The sequence below is a fragment of the Peromyscus californicus genome, unplaced genomic scaffold (assembly GCF_007827085.1).
Source record: "Peromyscus californicus insignis strain IS unplaced genomic scaffold, ASM782708v3 Scaffold_15__1_contigs__length_86483966, whole genome shotgun sequence".
NCBI classification, from domain to species: domain Eukaryota; kingdom Metazoa; phylum Chordata; class Mammalia; order Rodentia; family Cricetidae; genus Peromyscus; species Peromyscus californicus.
The window spans coordinates 75,084,508-75,103,017 of NW_026294447.1; the positions used below are offsets into that span (position 1 = coordinate 75,084,508).

An 18,510-nucleotide genomic window follows, 5' to 3' on the forward strand; every position below is an offset into this window, starting at 1 on the left:
CACAGAGGAAGCAATAACCTTACTGTGTATGGTGTACTGATTTTGCTTACTATTCTGTTCTATCTCTTCCGAGATTTTATATTTGTTGCTACTGTATTTGTTTTTAGTTATTACTACACTCTTTACATAGCTTCCAGGAATTGAACTGGAGTCACCAGGCTTATGCAACAAGCTTGTTTACCTCCTTGTTTGTTTTTTTGTTTGTTTGGTTGGTTTTTTGAGACAGGGTTTCTCTGCATAGCCCTGGCTGTCCTGGAACTCATTCTGTAGACCAGGCTGGCCTCGAACTCACACTCTACCTCCTGAGTACTGGGATTAAAGGCATCTGCCACCACCACCTGACCTTCTTTTACCTCCTGACCCATCTTTCCATCTATAAATTGTCATCTAAAAAGAAAGATTTGACCATGATTTTGTTTTTTGAGACAAGGTCTCATGTGGCCAACGCTGAGGATGACATTGCACTCTCTGACTATTAGTGTGTGCCTCCTGAGTGCTGGGATTACAGGCCTTTCCTGCCTCCCTCGCTTTCCATCTCTGATGCTGCTGCTGCTGCAGCTGCTTGGTCGGTTGATGACCAAAGTCTCAAATAGCCCTGGTTGACCTTAAACTCCTACTTCAAGTCATGGGATTGTAGACCAGTAACATTAGACTTGATTTTAAAAAAAAAAAACAAAAACTGGAAAAAAAAAAAAAAACCTTAAAAAAAATTTCATTTGCTTATTTGAGGAGCACGCCATGACAAGCATATGGAGATCAGAAAACACTTATATATATGTATATGTATATTTGGCATGTATGGATGACATATTTTTTAAATTATGTATTTTTTGTGTGTTGTGTGTGTGTGCATGAGTGTACGTGCATGTGTGTGCACTTGTGCATGTGTAGAGGCCAAAGGATACCATTGCATCCCCCAGAACTGAAGCTGTGAGAGTTTGGGGGATGCCTAGCTTGTTAGGCAGGCTGCTGGGATTTCAGCTCCACTGCCATGACTGGATAACAAGCAGTCTCAACCACTGAGCTATCGTTTTATCCCCCACTAGTTCATTTGTAAAGATACTGGTTGTGACCCAATTTGACGTCCTGGCCTGTAGATAACGCTTGTTTGAAAAGTACTGTTAGGGTGCAGTTGGAGTGGCTGATACGCAATGTGGTGATGGCTACTTGTCAGCCATTCTGCTGCAGCATTTCTAGCCCTGACCTTCTGTTAACTGCAGATTTCCCCGTTGGCTGTCTCCCGTGTTTCAAGGCACTTTGAATGCACTTGGCTGGCAGGACGCTTGCCTAGGATATGCAAGGCCCTGATTGACCCTCCGTATGGCCAAAATAAGTGTAGAGGGGACAACAGCTGTAAAAATCAAGTGAAGGAAACTGCTGCACATATTTCAGCTTGTCAACGCCATTTTTATGAGGTTCCCCTTTGTCTTGATTGATTTTGTTTTGTGATAAGGTCTCCTTCAGTAGCCCAAGCTGGCTTGAAGCATGGGATTCTCTGCCTTAGCCTGCTGAGTGCCACCATGCCTGGTTCCATGGCTCATCTTAATAGTAGCCTTGAATTCACTGTGTAGACAAGGCTGGCCTTGAACTCCTGTTCTTTATATCCCACCTTCTAAATTCTGGGATTATGGATGTGAGCCACAATGCCTGACTCATCTTTCTAATGACCTTGAATTCACCCTCCAACCTGCCTTCTCTCTCCCCACTCCCCTCCTCCACCCACCCCCCCACCCCCCCCCCCCCCACCCACCCCCACCCCCGTGAGACAGGGTTTCTCTGTATAAGTTTTGGTGCCTGTCCTGGATCTCGCTCTGTAGACCAGGCTGGCCTTGAACTCACAGAGATCCGCCTGGCTCTGCCTCCCAAGGGCTGGGATTAAAGGCGTGCGCCACCGCCGCCCAGCCCAACCTGCGTTTTTTTAAGTTTTGTTTTTGTTTTGTTTTATAGTCCGTCAGACCTCTCACTCTTCAAGTCATTGATTACACAAAGTTTCATTCATTTGTGTGTTTTAGAATGACTTCTTAATTGGTCCTGTGTGCACAGTATGTAAGAGTACATTGTATCTACAGCGGTAAAAGGGCAGCTGGGGGTCGGTTTTGCCCTTCTACCTTGATGGGAGTCCAGACATCAACACAGGTCACCATACTTGTGGCAGGTCTGTTGTCCCTGAGCCATCTCTCTCTCTCTGGCCATAAATTTTCATTAAAAAATATTTGCCACACGCCTTTAATCCCAGCACTTGGGCCAGAGGCAGGTAGATCTCTGAGTTTGAGGACAGTCTGGTCTACAGAGCACATTCCAGGACAGCCAGGGTTACACAGAGAAACTCTGTCTTGGAAAAACAAACAAACAAACAAACAAACAAATTGACCGTGTTTTCCTTTGACCCACAGAGTAAGGTCTAACCAATTGACTCTCCAGCCTTGTTTCTCTTGCCAACTAGACTACTTGATGACTTGGGTGACACTGGGCTGCTTTATTTGCCTTGTTCCTCCCCACTTTTTCAAGTTTCTTAGGCGGGTCTCACTACAGCCCAAGTTGACCTAACCTGGCCTACTGCTCACTGTGTAGCCCAGGCTGGCCTTGAACTTGAGGAAATCTTCCTGCCTCTGTTACCTCAGTACTGGGTTTATAGTTCCCAGCCACACATCCAACTTATGCTTGTCCCATTAGCAGGAGTTTAAAGTTGCTTGAGTGTCTTTGGTATCTGATTCACCCATACACTTTCTTTCTGAACATGAAGGGGATAATTGTCCCGAAAGCTAAAAGTCCCGTTTCCCCACAGTGCACCCTCCTCCTATCACTGCTTTATGTAGTTATACTCAATTCTTTTTCTTTCTCTCTCCTTCTCTCTTTTTTTTTTCTCTGTTTAACCTTGGCTGTCCTGGAACTCACTCTGTAGACCAGGCTGGCCTCTAACTCACAGAGATCCACCTGCCTCTGCCTCCCAAGTGCTGGGATTAAAGGCATTTGCCATCACCACCCGGTCGGACTCTTACTTTTTTTTTTTTTTGAGACAGAGTTTCTTTGTGTAGTTTTGCGCCTTTTCTGGAACTTGCTTTGTAGACCAGGCTGGCCTCGAACTCACAGAGATCCACCTGCCTTTGCCTCCCGAGTGCTGGGATTAAAGGCGTGTGCCACCACCACCCGTCTTGGGCTCTCACTTCTTAAAGGACTGGACAGAATCTTTTTTTTTTCTTGGATTACACATTTGTTTGTTTGTTTGTTTATGTGTCTATTATCAGCTGGATACAGTACAAATTCTTATCCTAATAGTGAAATGTTTCATTGATGCTTGCCCAGTGATTGAGTAAAACCAAAACTTGTTGTAAGCCACAGTCATCTAGGGTCCCCCCTGCTATATAGCCTCCCTGGTTCTGTGGGTTGCAGTCTGATTGTTCTTTGCTTTATATCTAGTATCTACTTATGAGTGAGTACATACCATGTTTGTCCTTCTGGGTTTGGGTTACCTCACTCAGGATGATTTTTTCTAGTTCCATCCATTTGCCTGCAAATTTCATGCTGTCATTGTTTTTCTCTGCTGAGTAATACTCCATTGTGTATATGTACCACATTTTCTTAATCCATTGTTAATTCAGTTGATGGGCATCTAGGTTGTTTCCAGGTTCTGGCTTTTACAAATAGTGCTGCTATGAACATAGTTGAGCATGTGTCTTTGTGGTATGATTGAGCATTCCTTGGGTATATGCCCAAGAGTGGTATAGCTGGGTCTTTTTTTTTTTTTTTTTTTTTTTTTTAAAGATTTATTTATTATGTATACAGCATGTATGACTACAGGCCAGAAGAGGGCACCAGATCCCATTACAGATGGTTGTGAGCCACCATGTGGTTGCTGGGAATTGAACTCAGGACCTCTGGAAGAGCAGTCAGTGCTCTTAGCCTCTGAGCCATCTCTCCAGCCCTATAGCTGGGTCTTGAGGTAGATGGATTCCCAATTTTCTGAGAAACCGCCATACTGATTTCCACAGTGGTTGTACACGTTTGCATTCCCACCAACAGTGAAGGAGTGTTGTTCCCTTTGCCCCGCATCCTCTCCAACATAGACTGGACAGAATCTTATTCTCATGTCCCCAGTGCCCCACTGTGTTGGACCCTTGGAAAGTATTAGTGTGAGTTCCCTTATGTCATTAGTGTGTACCCACTGGAGAATTTATAGTTAGGACTTTGAAAGTTGAGATGACTTAGATCACATCCTTACTGCTGTTTTTGCCTTCTATTTAGATGGCTTTAGGCTATGCATTTGAGAGTGGGATATGTCTTTTGTCTTACACATGCATGCTTTAATTTTTTTGGCTTTATAAGCCATTTGAAGGCCTATCATGAATACCGTGTTTTAGATTCTTAGAATATGAATATGAGAAAGTTGTGGAAGAAAGCTTTACCCTCATTTAGGATCACACTCATCAGATTTTAATGCTATGAAGGATTAAATAAAACAAACATTTATTGGGAACCTATCAAGTGCTCAGCCCGATTCTGAGTGCTTTTATAGGCTCATATCCTTGTAACAGCCCCATAAAGTAGATGGTTATTATTCCTATGTTCACATAGACAGCCGAAGCCTAGAATTGTTAAGAGATTGATTGTATTCCAAGTTGTAGCCGTTGATGGTTGCTTTGACCTGGGGGTGAGGTGGGTTAGTGTGGATGAGTGAACCGTTTGATTATTCACTCTTTTCCTGAGTGGCTAACAGTTTATTTGCATCTGATCCGAATAATGCATTCTAAGAACTGTTACCAGGACATACTTGCTTTTTAAACAAAACAAAACAAAAACTTAGAAGACTGCTCTGTCCTTAATGGTTTTTTTGTTTGTTTGTTTGTTTGTTTGTTTTAGAGAAAACATGTGGCTTTTTTTTTTTTTTTTTTTTTTGGTTTTTCGAGACAGGGTTTCTCTGTGTAGCTTTGCGCCTCTCCTGGAACATCACTTGGTAGCCCAGACTGGCCTCGAATTCACAGAGATCCGCCTGGCTCTGCCTCCCGAGTGCTGGGATTAAAGGCGTACGCCACCACCGCCCGGCAGCATGTGGCTTTTTGAGGCAGGTTCTCATGTATCCTAGGCTGGCTCTGAGCCTCCTCACCCTCCTGCCTCCACCTCCCCCACGTGTTGGGATTACAAGCAGGTAGTACTATGCCTGGCTTCTTAAATGGTCTTCATATATTTTCTAACAAACACTCCTATTTTGTATTTTGTATTATGTTGTATTTTGAGAGCGTTGATATTTTGTGTGTGTGTGTGTGTGTGTGTGTACATACACATGTGTCAACCACAATGCACATGCCCTGGCACATGTGTAGGACGACTTTCAGGATTAGTTTCTCTCCTTCTGCCATGGGTCCTGGGGATGGAATTTAGGAAACAGGCTTTCAAGACGAGAGCTTCCACCTATGTTCCAATATAGGAACTTTTTCCTAAAACTGTAAAATCCCATATTGTCATGTGGAAGGGACCATCTTGCAGGAATTATGAAATGTCTGTCTTTTTCCTTTGTAGGGAATGATGAGCAAGTTATCCTCCATGATGTTGAAAGGTAAATAGATTATTGGTGTATGATGACAACTGACCATTTTTTAGATGAACAGAGGCAAATATCTCCTTAGATGTGAATTTTAGACCTTGAAGAAAATAATATAGAACCAATATTAGTTTTCTGAAAAAAAGAAAATGATTGCTATAATAGTTTGAGGGAATTTTTTATTTAAAAAAAGAAAGAGATTTACAAAGTTGGCATACAATTACAGAGATAAGAGGGAAGGATTTTTCCTCTTTATTATACTTATTTGATATTATTTATACATAACAAAAATTAGTAGTTAATAATGACTAATATTGATTGAGTTTTTACTGTCCTGTGCCAGACACTGTTCTAGGGATTTAATGCATTCATCAGTTTAACAGTCACTTTGGTTTTGTGAGGTCCTGCTGTGACATTCATGACGTGAGGGAACAGAGGCACAGAGTTGTTGGTGCCGTAAGGGCAGGTGATGCTAGGACTTGGCACTGGGTTCTGTCTAGCTCAGAGCTGTGCTGTTAATCACCATGCTAGTCTGCTGTTTCCAGGTCTGGCTGCTTTTAAACCGCCCCCTTTTTTTTGGAATTCTTGTACCACTCTCAACTCTCCATACAAGTAGGTGAATTTGTGATAAATAGAAACATTAAATATGCTTAGTATGAAAATTATAAAGATGATCCCTTTAAATGTATACATACATATTTTATGCACATACATTATATACTTATTTTTTCATTTGAACATTGAACATTACCTTTTAGCTAATTCAGTATCTTGTTGGCTTACCTAGGTTAACTTTGTCCTGGGAATGAAAGAAACTGAGCTAGTACCATAGGGCTGGAGCTCTGCACCACGTCTGTGTGTGTGTTTGCAACAATGTGCTTCTCTCTCCTGTTTCTCAGCAGTGAGACCCTGGATGTGTTTGCTCATGAAGATGCAGTGTATGGCTTGTCAGTGAGCCCAGTGAATGACAACATTTTTGCCAGCTCTTCAGATGATGGCCGGGTTCTCATTTGGGACATCCGGGAGTCTCCGCATGGAGGTAGGTCACTGTGTACAGAGTTGTTGGGTTGTGCTGAGCAGTCTGATAGCAAGCTCCTTGTGTGTTTGCTTTATAATCTGCGTGGGGTTACATCCAGGGGACAGAAATCTAGGACTCGGACATGTAGCACAGATATGACAGTGGAGGTCCCATCCTGCCCGGAGTCGTCGGAAGTAGAACACATTTAGCAAACATTCCACAGCTGCCTGGGACTGTACAAACCCTGCTCCTTGGCACTCAGTGGCCCTAGAAGCAGAAGATGTGTTGCTTCATTGTGGAGGGTAGCTACCAAAACTCCTCTTGGTGCTTGTTCACACATTGTGGGTTGTTTACGGAGAAGAGGGATACTGTGTACTTCTTGTTTAAAAGCCACACAGACCCTCCCCAGACTCCATGTGGGTAAGTGGTGGCAAGCACATTCTGTCTCTGAATAGTCAGTGAACTCCTCCTCCACAGTGCTCTACAGTCTGACTGAAGGACTTGATTATTGCCTGAGGTTCTTCAGGAAATGTATCTTCTTAGCTTATTTCCTGCAGAGGGGTTTCTCTCTTCCTGTTTCTTCTGATCCTGCCACCATGCCCGCCTCCGTCCTTAGTTTGATTCTGTAATGGTCAAACTAGGAACCTGTGATCCCACAGTTACTGTCCTGCCTTCTTTGTCTGGAAGAACCTAGGTCTGTATTTGTTCATATGTCAGACCTTTACAGGTTCAGGATAGCAAAGAAGCCTGTCCTCGGGGTCAGCAGAGCTGGTCACAACAGACAGTATCCGTTGCTGCATTTCTGGATGCTTGTGTGTACACTATTCCCTTTTCTGCATTGCCGATATATCAGGTGACTGAGTGCTTCCCCTGCCCAGGGCCCTAAGCACAATGTATTTGGAAATCATAGCTGAAGAGGTGATCTTTGTCTTTGATTGTAAAAGATCCCAGAGGAGCTTGGGAGTATTCTTCCATCACCAGGAGCTGATAATTTATGTAAAGGGTGCAGGAGTCCAGGTCAAGTTGATTAGGAACTGACTGGATTCAGCGGCAGCTCAAATGTTAAACTTTAAAACAAAAACATAATCTGGGTCTTGCTATGTAAGCTGGCTTTGAACTCACAATCCTTCTCCCTCAATTGCAGAAAAGGGGTACCAGGTTTTTTTTTTTGTTTTTTTGTTTTTTTTTTGTTTTTTTTTCTTGATACAGGGTTTTTCTGTGTAACATCTCTACCTGTCCTAGAACTCACTTTGTAGACCAGGAACTCACAGAGATCCACCTCTGCCTCCCAAGTACTGGGATTAAAGGTGTGCACTGCCGCCACCACCTGGCACAGACTTTGGTTTTTTTTTGTGGGTTTTTTTGTTTTTGTTTTGTTGTTTTTGTTTTTTCGAGACAGGGTTTCTCTGTGTAGTTTTGCGCCTTTCCTGGAACTCACTTGGTAGTCCAGCCTGGCCTCGAACTCATATTCGCCTGCCTCTGCCTCCCGAGTGCTGGGATTAAAGGTATGTGCTACCACTGCCCGGCTGGTTTGTTTGTTTGATTCTGGAAGTCAAGCGCAGTTCTGCCCACTGAGGGAGCATCATGAACCAGAAGGGAACTGCACTGTTGCTTGGGTTTGTCTTAATTTTTCACTCTTTCACTTTGTCTTCATTAAATCTATTTGTTTACAAAACGTTTTAAAGGTATAATAAAAACTTTACCAGGAGTTGTGAAATTTTTTTAGTGGAATTCATTTTTCTGTAAACAGCTCACTTTTCCCTTTGAAACACTAGGATCTGAGTGTTATACTTCAAGTTTGGCTGTATACATTTAATTAGTATTGGAGGGCTCAGGGAGACATGATGGTAGGGTGCTTGTGGGGTGTTCACTACACAGAGTGGCAGCATCTTGCATTCACACTGCTGCTCAGCTGTCTACCCCTAATAAGCGGTGTCTCCTTTCTGTTTTCACAGAGCCCTTCTGCCTGGCAAACTATCCATCAGCCTTTCACAGTGTCATGTTTAACCCCGTGGAGCCCAGGTTATTGGCCACAGCCAATTCAAAGGAAGGAGTGGGACTATGGGACATTAGAAAACCTCAGAGGTAAGACCCAGACAGGAAGAACTTCAGATTTTGCCTTCTTCATTTCTCAGGGAGTAGATTCAGCCAGCAAGTGCTGCAAGAACTTGTGTAGCAGCTAAGCTCAATTGGGCATCTCTTCTTTCTGTCTTGTTTTGTTTCTTTGTTTTTCAAGACAGGTTTTCTCTGTGTAGCCCTGGCTGTCCTGGAACTCTCTTTGTAGACGAGGTTGGCCTTGAACTTACAGAGATCTGGTTGCCTCTGCCTCCTGAGTTCTGAGATTAAAGGCGTGTGTCACCACCATCAAATTGGGCATCTCTTAACATGTCCTGCTTTTTAAAAGCCAGCAGACAGGTGAGAGATTCACTCTCCTTCCTGTAGAATCAGAAGTTGTAGTCTGGACTCTAGACAGGGTAGTTTCTGGGCAGTCCTATGGAGAGGTTAAAACCTCCCTTAGTTTCTCTGTACTTGCATAGGAGCTCTTCTGGGTGGGACTGGGGTTTCCAAGTTCCTTGCTGCCGAGCTAGGCTTTCTTAACTTAAGGCCACCGGGTCTCCCTCAGTAGGCTTTAGTAGAACTGTGAACTCTGCTACAAGAGGCAGAATGTGGATGACCTCTGCCAGTCTGCTCCCAGCCTGCTTTCTGCTCCACTTAGAATTGCAATGAATGGCTGGCAATTGGGGTGGAGCCCTGGGGTCATCTCCAGTAGAAAGCTTGGGTAATTTATGATATCACAGCAGTGTCTTGAGGGGAGTGTTAGCCACCTTCTTAATGCTGATCCTCCCCCAGGCTCCCCAGCCAGTTTCCTTCCTGCTGTGCACTGGATAGGCCCTCTTTCCCCCTCTCCTTGGCTCCTCACTAAATATGGTTTCTTTTAAATTTTCTAAGACATATAACATCATGTTTGCTAAGTAGTAGGGAGAAGGTGGAAGGATATTTGGGAGCAATTCCAGGTCTACATGGAAGGGTGATGTGCAGAGGAACAGATGGGGGTGGGAGAAGAGAGCCTGTAGGAGGGGCCCGGCCCCTGATTGTTTTATTTGTACAGTACCATCTATTGGATGTAGAGCTTTTATGTAGAAAAGTGTAGAGAGAAAGAAGGAAAAATCCGTTCGAGTACATCAGTTCATTCTTCTTAGTCTGTAGTCACTCTAAAGGTAGCTAGAGTGTACAGTTTCTTAATGTGTCTGTCTTCTTAGATATAATTTAATGCAGACACCACAAGTGTACATCCTATGAATGAAGGAAATGTAATAATACCCATGCTCTCAGCTTTCCCTCCGTTTATTTATTGTATATGTGTGTGCATGAGTGCACACATACATACACATTCATGTTCCACAGTACATGTGTGGAGGTCAAAGGACAACTTGTGGGAGAAAGAACATTCTTCCTCTACCACATGGTCTCAGGGATCAATCTCAGGTCATCAGGCTTGTCTATCAGTAAGTGCCTTAGATCTCTTAGTCATCTCGCTGGCCCTCAGCATTTATTTATTTATTTTTATTTTTTATTTTATTTTTTTTCTATTTATTGATTAGGCTTTGAATGTCTGGGAACTCACTGTGTCTGGGAACTCACTATGTAGACCAGTCTGGCTTGGAACTCACAGAGGGCCACCTGCCTCTACTTCCCAGGGATTGGGGTTAAAGGTGTGGGCCACCACATCCAGCTTAATTTCTATTTTTTTAGGTATGTGTATATAATAGAGATTTATTCATATGAGCACCACAGATCTAGCACATTCTTCAAGGGCTACATATTCCATTAGTAGTATGTACTCAAAGGCTAAAACTTGTTTCTGATAATGCTGTGTTGAACCTGGTTGCCTATCTATTTTGACCTACTTTGCAAAACACCTGTGAGGAACTGGTGCCCCAAAGAGTGTGTTTTACTTTAAAAATTCCTTTTTTGTATATTGTATATTATTTGTATGTGTACGCGGGTGAAGGTGGGGGGTGGGTGCTAGAGTAAGCATGTGGGGGTCAGGACAGAGCGCAGAAGTTGATTTTCTTCACTGTGTGGGTCCAGGGGTTCGAACTCAGGCCATCAGGCTTGGTGGCATGCCCTACCCACTGAACCACCTGGAGGTAGGGTGTGGTATTTTAAGTCCCTCCCTCCCTCCCTCGTTTGTTTTTTGAGCCTGTATTTCACGTGGCCCATCGCTGTGTACCCCGACCGAACTTGAACTCCTGATCCTCTTTGCCTGACTTCCGGCGTGCACCGTTACTTCCTGTTCTCTCCCCTCCGTCTTACTTCCCCGTCCCTTTTCTGTATCAGGAGCTTCCTTACTGCTAGCCCGGGCTGCCAACAAACTTAAAGCAAGATGTCAGTTTTACTGTTACTCCTGCTGTTGTTGTTGTATGCCGTGACGTGTGCACGGAGGCCAAGGACAGCTTTCAAGAGTCAGTCCTGCTTTCTGCCTTGGGGTCTAGGGACTGAACTCGGGCCTTCAAGCTTGCTTTGCAAGAGTTTTTGCCCAGCGACCATTTTGCCTCCTTGAGCTTTGAACTTTGATCTTCTCGTCTCTACCTCCGAGTGATTATAAATGTGTGTCACCATGCCAAGGGAAGGTGTGATTATAGATGTGTGTCACCATGCTGAAGGAAGGTGTTTTTGATTTAAAAAAAAAACAAAACAAAAAAACAGATTGTACCCTCACCACCAAGGCTACAGTGACTTACAAATCTACCAACTGTTAGTGGCTGTGTATTTCTCCAGACCTGTACCAACAAATTGCTAGTCTTCAGGCAGAAGATGATATTTATTGTTTTGATTTCTTTAGTTATGGCTAGACTTCTGTGTTTTCTCTGGTAACCTACAGTTTTTTAAGTGCATGTTAAGGAAAAGCATCTACTAAGGCCAATGGCAGTCTAGCCTGGTTCTTCTGTTTTTGACACCATCGGAGCACAGTCCCATGGGAACAAGATCTTTGCCTTGTTATTTTAGCTCTTCTAATGTTCTAGAAGGCTTTGTTGGTGCTGGGTGGAAAGGGGCATGGGATACTCTTAGAGGCCTCCTTAATTTCACATACTCTGGAATTAAGGGATTCAATTACAGATCTTCTCTGTTTGATTCCCTCAGTCCAAGCTGATGTAAAGGAGAGGGAGGGAGGACTGTCAGTCTTTTCTGTGTAGGATAATTCTGCTGAGTTGCAGTAGATAATTTGTTTTCTGAGTACAGCTCCCTAGAAAATCCAACCCAGACCTCAGGATAGTTGGAGTCCCTTAGGAGGACAAGCCTTGAGCAGGATCAATCCATTTCAGAGATACTTATAGAAAGAAATTTTAGGAGCCTTGTAAACCCCTTATAATTGCAAATAAAATTATATGTACTTATCTGTGAGAGTACACGAAGTATTTTTTTTTTCTAAGACAAAAAGATTTTACTTGGTGTTGTGGCACACACCTTTAATCTCAACACTTTGGGAGGCAGAGGCAGGTGGATCTCTGTGAGTCGGACACCAGTCTGGTCTACAGAGGGCCCTCCAGGCTAGCCAGGGCTATATAATGAGACCCTGGTCTTGTTTTTGTTTTTTGTTGTTGGTTTGAAGAAAGAAAAAGAAAGCTTTTGTTAGGTTTCATGGAGACCTCAGCCCAGAAAAGATGAGTTGCTTACACTGAGGAGTCTAGGTTTAGCGTGCTGTGATTCTGATCTGTTTTTATTAGAAGTTATTTCCAGTTTATCTTCGCATGGGGGTGGATTCAAGGTCTACTCTGAAGGGCTGTTGGGCTCCTAGAGATGGTCTCCTTAGGAGCCATGAGGACACTCTCCTCAGTCCCTGTCCTTCTGGCTCTGAAGTTGTTGAGCATTTTCTTTTGCCTTCTCTTAAAGCAGACGGCTCTACTTCAGCCTGAAGCCTGTAGGTGTATGAGCCCAGCCATTCTGTTCACTGCTGCCCTGAAATAAACCCATGAGAGGGCTGCTTGGCAGAATAAATGGTAGTGGTGGAAAGGACTTGAGTTAGCATCGGGTCTGACCTAAGAGAACCTAAGGGAAAAGGCTGCAGAGCTGGAGTGCTGCCGGTACGCGTGGGGGCCTCCAGACTGAGAGCAGATCCAGGCCAGTGGGTCTGAGACCCCCAGAAGACCACCGGAAAACACAGATATTTACATTATGACTCATAACAGTGGCAAAATTACAGGGATGAGGTAACAGTGAAATAATTTTATGGTTTAGGAGCTATGGGACTGTGAGCTGAGCCATGTCACCTTTCATTACCAGAGAGAATGACAATTATATGAGTTCTCTCTCTCTGTCTCTCTGTCTCTCTCTCTTTGTCTCTCTCTCTGTCTCTCTCTCTTTGTCTCTGTCTCTCTCTGTGTGTCTCTGTCTCTCTGTCTCTCTGTCTCTCTCTCTCTCTCTCTCTCTCTCTCTCTCTCTCTCTCTGTCTCTCTCTCTCTCTCTCTCTCTCTCTCTCGTTTCTATGTAGCCCTGACTGTCCTGGAACTACAAAGCAGGCTGGTTTTGAACTCACAGAGATCCATCTGCCTCTGTCTCTGGAGTAATGGGAGTGCTTGGACTAAAGGCGTGTACCACCTCCTTCCAGTGGAGTAATTTCCATCTTTACTTTTTATGAGATATGTTCTTTTTGTTTTCCGGGTTTTTTGTTTGCTTGTTGGTTTGGTTTCGTTGTACAGCCCTGGCTGTCCTAGAACTCGCTCTATAGACCAGACTGGCCTCAAATTCATAGAGATCCACCTGCGTCTGCCTCCCAGGATGGGATTAAAGGCGTCCGCTGCTGCCGCTCCCCCACCCCCAGCTTGTTTTTTGGTTTTTTAGGGTTTTTTTGAGACAGATTCTTAAAGTTCGAGCCAGCCTCAAATTTGCTGTGTAACTGGGGATGACCTTGAACTCCTGGTCCCCCCTTCCCTGTCTCATTACAGGCCGGTGCCGGCACCTGTGACTAGGTTCTAAGTGCTGGTTTTGTTTGTTTGTTTTTAGTATTATCCTTTAAAAAAAGATTTACTTATTTTATATGTATGAATGTTTTGCCTACACACACACACACACACACACACACACACACACACACACACACACACACCCCACTTTAAAAAGTCAAAAGATGGGGCTGGAGAGATGGCTCAGAGGTTAAGAGCACTGACTGCTCTTCCAGAGGTCCTGAGTTCAAGTCCCAGCAACCACATGGTGGCTCGCAACCATCTGTAATAAGATCTGGCGCCCTCTTCTGGCCTGCAGTCATACATGCTGTATACATAATAAATAAATCTTAAAAAAAAAAAAAAAAAAAAAGTCAAAAGATCTTATGTATAATGATAAGCCTTTTTTTCTGTAATAGCAGCCAAAACGGAGTTCAAGGTTCTCCTTTAAACTTCTTGGTGTATTCAGGACCCCATCATTTTTTTTTAAAGATTGATTTATTTTCTTTTATGTGTATGGGTGTTTTGCCTGCATGTATGTCTGAGCACTGTGTGTGTGTGTGTGTGTGTGTGTGTGTGCATGTGTGTGCATGTGTGTGCATGCGTGTGCATGCGTGCATGCGCGCACGCAGTATCTGCAGGAGAGGGCATCAGATCCACTGGAACTGGAGTTACATATGATTGTTAGCTGCCTTGTAGGTGCTGAGACTAGAACCCAGGTCCTCTAGAAGAGCAGGCAGTGCTCTTGACCACTGAGCCATCTCGCCAGCCCGACCCCACCACTTCTTGAAGGCTTAATATTAATCTTCAATCCTCAGATGTCTTGCCTGGCCCTCAATGGGAAAGTTCAGCTTTAGGAGTTTGGGTGGTGATGGCTGGGCCATAGGGAAGGACTTCACGCCTACAAGTATATTTGACATGTTCAGACAAGATGTGATTGGTTCCGTTTCGGTGTTTCTATGGGTCTCCACAGTGTCCCTCCTTGTCGTTGCCAACATCCCACTTAGGTCATGCTCGGACTGTTCAGCAGTCTGGAAATAGTTTCAGATCTGTGGTCCTCTGTCTACTGTCTGGAGACTGGAGAGAGCGAAGCTTCCCCAGTGCTCTGCCTGTATCTCACCCCTTCACTGCCTGTGTTAGCTGTCTGCTCACCCACCATCTCTTTCCCTTTCAATCTTTTTCGTTTTTGTCAGGAGCTGTTAGTTTTATGCCAAGTAGCATTCTCTAGCTTTGACAAGGACATTAGAGAAAGTGGCTCTTTCGCATTTAATCATAAAACTAGGCAAGGCAGGAATTCCTATAAAGATTTACCTTAGTTGATGATGTTTTAGACACTGTATAAATGACACATGAAAAAATGAGCAGCGAGAAAGTACACGTTCCTACTTGTGCGGTTAGTTTTTGTCAACCTAACACAAACCTAGTCTTATTTGGGAAGAAGGAATCTCATTACGGAATTGCCTCCATCACATTGGCATGTGAGCATGTCTGTAGGACATTTTCTTGATTGTGGATTGATGTGGGAAGTCCCAGCCCCCTGGGGTGCTGCCACCCCCTATGCAGGTCCTGGGAAGAGGTGTAAGAAAGGGATCCTGAAGCAATCCAGTAAGCAGCAGTCCTGGTCTCTCTTCAGTTCCTGCTCTGGGTTCCTCACAGGCTTTCCATGCTGGTGGGCTGTAGCCTGTGCGCCAAGTAAACCCTCCTGCCCCATCCCCCCAGGCTGCTTCTGTCAGTGTTTACCACAGCAGCAGAAGCAGACCAGGACACCACTCTCAGAGGAAATTGCTCTTAGGACCGGGCCTGGCTCTTGGGATCGCTAGGTTAAAGGGTCTGCTCTTTGAGACCTGTGCCAATCCTATGTCAATAGAGATAAATAAATGTAACTCCTTGCCTTCTGGACCAGCCAAAAAATGTCTGCCATATTGCATTTGAGGGTTCCTCATATAAAATGTTAAAACCTGGCATCCAACATTAAAGTCTGGGATTTTCCTCAACTTGAAAGAATGAGGCTCTCCTGACCTTGACCTCTGTCCTTATCAAAGAGGAAAAAGAATTTGAGACACGGTCTTACTTACTGTGTTGCTCTGGCTGGCCTGGAATTCACAATATTGACCAGAGATGTGTCTGCCTCTGCCTCTGTGTTCCAAGTGCTGGAATTAAAGGTGTGTACCACCATGCCCAACGAAGTAGATAGCTTTCTTAAATAAGCAGTTGGGCATTCTGGCCCCCTCAGGCACTTGAACCCGCATGTACATATGCACACTCACACTTAAATACTTAGCACTATTCATAAAAGAAAAGGTTACTAAGGCTGGGCAGTGGTGACACATGCTTTTGATCTTGGCATTCAAGAAGCAGAAGCAGGTGGATCTCTGAGTTCGAGGCCAGTCTGGTTACAGAGTGATTTCAGGACAGTCAGGGCTACACAGACAAACCCTGTCTCCAAAATCCAAATTGGATTTCATAAATATTAAGAGCTTTTGTTAATTGTTGTGAAATGGCGCATGAGAGGCCTCGGCGGGTTTGAGCCGAGGTGCCCTGGCGGCCATGCAGATGTGGCGGGCTGCAGCATGATGCCGTGGAAAGCTACACCATGCAGACATGGCATCCATGTAGAAAGTTTTATTATTAAAGCGGAAAGGGAGAAGGGAAGGAGGGGGAAGGGGGAGAGAGGGAGAGGGAGGGGAAGGGGGAGGGGGGAAGCAGAGGTGTGCACTACCTCATGGCAAGAAGGGGGGAAGAGGGAGGAGGAGGGTTTTTCCTCTTAAAGGGACTTTACATAAGACTCTGGGCAGGTCCTCAAGGGGTGGTTCAGAATGCTAACATTAATCAAAGACAGCATTACATCTGTGAAAAGATAAGCCAAGGACAGGTACTATATGTGTAATACATATATTGAATAAGAATTTATATCCAGAGAAATAAAGAAGTATGAATCTGTAAAAGAGATTTTTTTTTTTCAAGACAGGCTTTCTCTGTGTAGTTTTGGTGCCTGTCCTAGATCTCGCTCTATAGACCAGGCTAACCTCAAACTCACAGAGATTCTCCTGGCTCTGCCTCCCGAGTGCTAGGATTAAAGGCGTGTGCCACCACTGCCTGGCTATAAAAGAGGTTTTTAAGTAATTTTAATTTTTTTTTATTATTTTTTGACTGTGTATGGATATTTTGCCTATGTGTATGTCTGCAAGCTCCGTGTGTGTGTGTGTGTGTTGCCCAAAGAGGTCAGAAGAAGGTATAGGACTCTCTGGAATTGGAGTTACAGACAGGTGGGTGCTGGGAATCTAAGCCAGGTCCTCTGGAAGGGCAGCCAGTGCTCTTAACCACTGAGCCATCTCTCCAGCTCTTAAGTTCCATTCTTTAAAATCAGCAGAAATGCTTTATCAAATAAGATAACCAAACGACAATAAGCATTTGAAAATGTAAGGTTTGTGGCTCACAACTACAATCCAGTACTTGAGAGATGAAACCAAGAGGATCAGGAGTTACAGGTCATCTTCACCTGAGTGGCAGGTTCAAGGCCAGCCTGAGTTAATGAGACTTAAAAAAGGAAAGAAGAAAAGTTAAAGGTTAAAGCTTTGCAGCTTCATTACTCACAAGGTGACTGGAAATGCTCAGAATGATAACAGTGGAAAAAGATTGTATGAACAATGCTGTGGAACTTAGGAAGCCATCATAATTTGGGCCAATCTGAATAGGTACAACTGTCAGGGCAAACTGAATGTCTACCGAGGCTAACCATAGGACTCAGCAGCCTCGCTCTTAGAGCTACCTAAGGGATATGATTAGTGTTTCCACTAAAGATAAATGTGAGAATACTCCCAGCTGCTTTGTTCATAGCAGCCAAAAGTAGGAACAAGCCTAAATGGCCACTGCAGGAAAGTGGGCAAGCAAAGTGTGTGGTGGCCATATACTAAAACCCTGGCCATACTGTGAAAGGAGACTGTTGATACGCACACTGATGTGGATGAGCTCATGGCTAAAATTCCAAGTTGAAAGAGTATAGCTCAGCCACAAAGAAGCCTTCCTCTGTGACTGCATCTGTGTGGTGTTTACGGACGGGCGGACTACAGGTGTCAGACAGGTCACCCCGGGGTAGGATACTGACTGCGTTATGCTGTGTTCATTGTTGTGTGTAGGTGTGTGGCACAGAGGATCAAACCCCGGCTCCTCACACTTGATAAACACTCTACCAGTGAGGTAAATCCCTAGCTTATGTTGTATCATAAAATAAGTTTGATAAAAATGAATCCAAAATGGAAGCTGCAAAACCAACCATGTAGACAAAGGAGAAAATGTCTTTTGTCTGCAGAAGGCAGCGATCCTACATGAAAATGGAGGTCTCTGTCTGACTTAGGACAGCTGGCTAAGTCTGATCGTTCACCTCCATACAGCCTTTTAAACTGTCGCTCTGAATACTGTTTCCTCGGTATCTGCTGAGTAAATGTACTATATTACAGAAGCAAGCAAAAGAAACCAAGTGAAGTACTTCTCCATTCAAAAGATAAAAAGGAAAGGGAAGAGAAACAGAAAAAAAAAATAACCCAAGGCTACTTACCCTTGCTTCTAGGGGTATTTACCCTGTTCCCTGTGAGGCCAGTGCTTGTAACAACCTCATTAGCCCTATGGAGAGCTGACTTGAAGGTACAGAGAACAGAGTCAGAAGGCCCCAGAAGTTTAGATGACATGGTAGGGAACTCCAGCAGAAAACCAGGCCTCACTGGAGTGGTTGTCAGAGCCATTGGCCCGTCAGAGGTCAGCTAGTAAGTGCCCCTCCGTCCTTCTCCACCCCTCCCCTTCCCTCTTCCCTTTTTAAATTTTCTTTGTATTTTGAGACAAGGTCTCACTGTGGAGCCCAAAATAGCCTTAATTTCTGGCAGTCCCCCTGCTGCGCCAGCCTTCCAAGTGCTAGGGTTAGGCGAGTGAGCCGCCATGCCTGGTTTAGCCATCCTTCTCCTCTCCCACTCATCTTTACCGTACAGCCCTTATGTAAGTGTTCCATCCACTGGAACGCT

The 18,510-nt window shown here is 44.3% G+C and overlaps 1 protein-coding gene and 1 non-coding gene across 3 annotated transcripts in view; both read left to right on the forward strand.

The window, feature by feature from the left end:
• Window positions 1–18,510, forward strand: part of Dcaf5 (DDB1 and CUL4 associated factor 5) — a 106,668-nt gene that overhangs the window by 31,116 nt on the left and 57,042 nt on the right. For both annotated transcript variants that reach the window (XM_052739447.1, XM_052739446.1), the window contains exons 3-5: window positions 5,515–5,551; window positions 6,436–6,575; window positions 8,510–8,639. In XM_052739447.1, coding sequence (XP_052595407.1) covers window positions 5,515–5,551; window positions 6,436–6,575; window positions 8,510–8,639 — 307 coding nt within the window. The remainder of the gene's footprint in view (window positions 1–5,514; window positions 5,552–6,435; window positions 6,576–8,509; window positions 8,640–18,510) is intronic.
• LOC128111365 (small Cajal body-specific RNA 3) lies at window positions 17,751–17,890 on the forward strand. Its single transcript, XR_008218611.1, has one exon. It is a non-coding gene; the product is annotated as a small Cajal body-specific RNA 3 (non-coding RNA).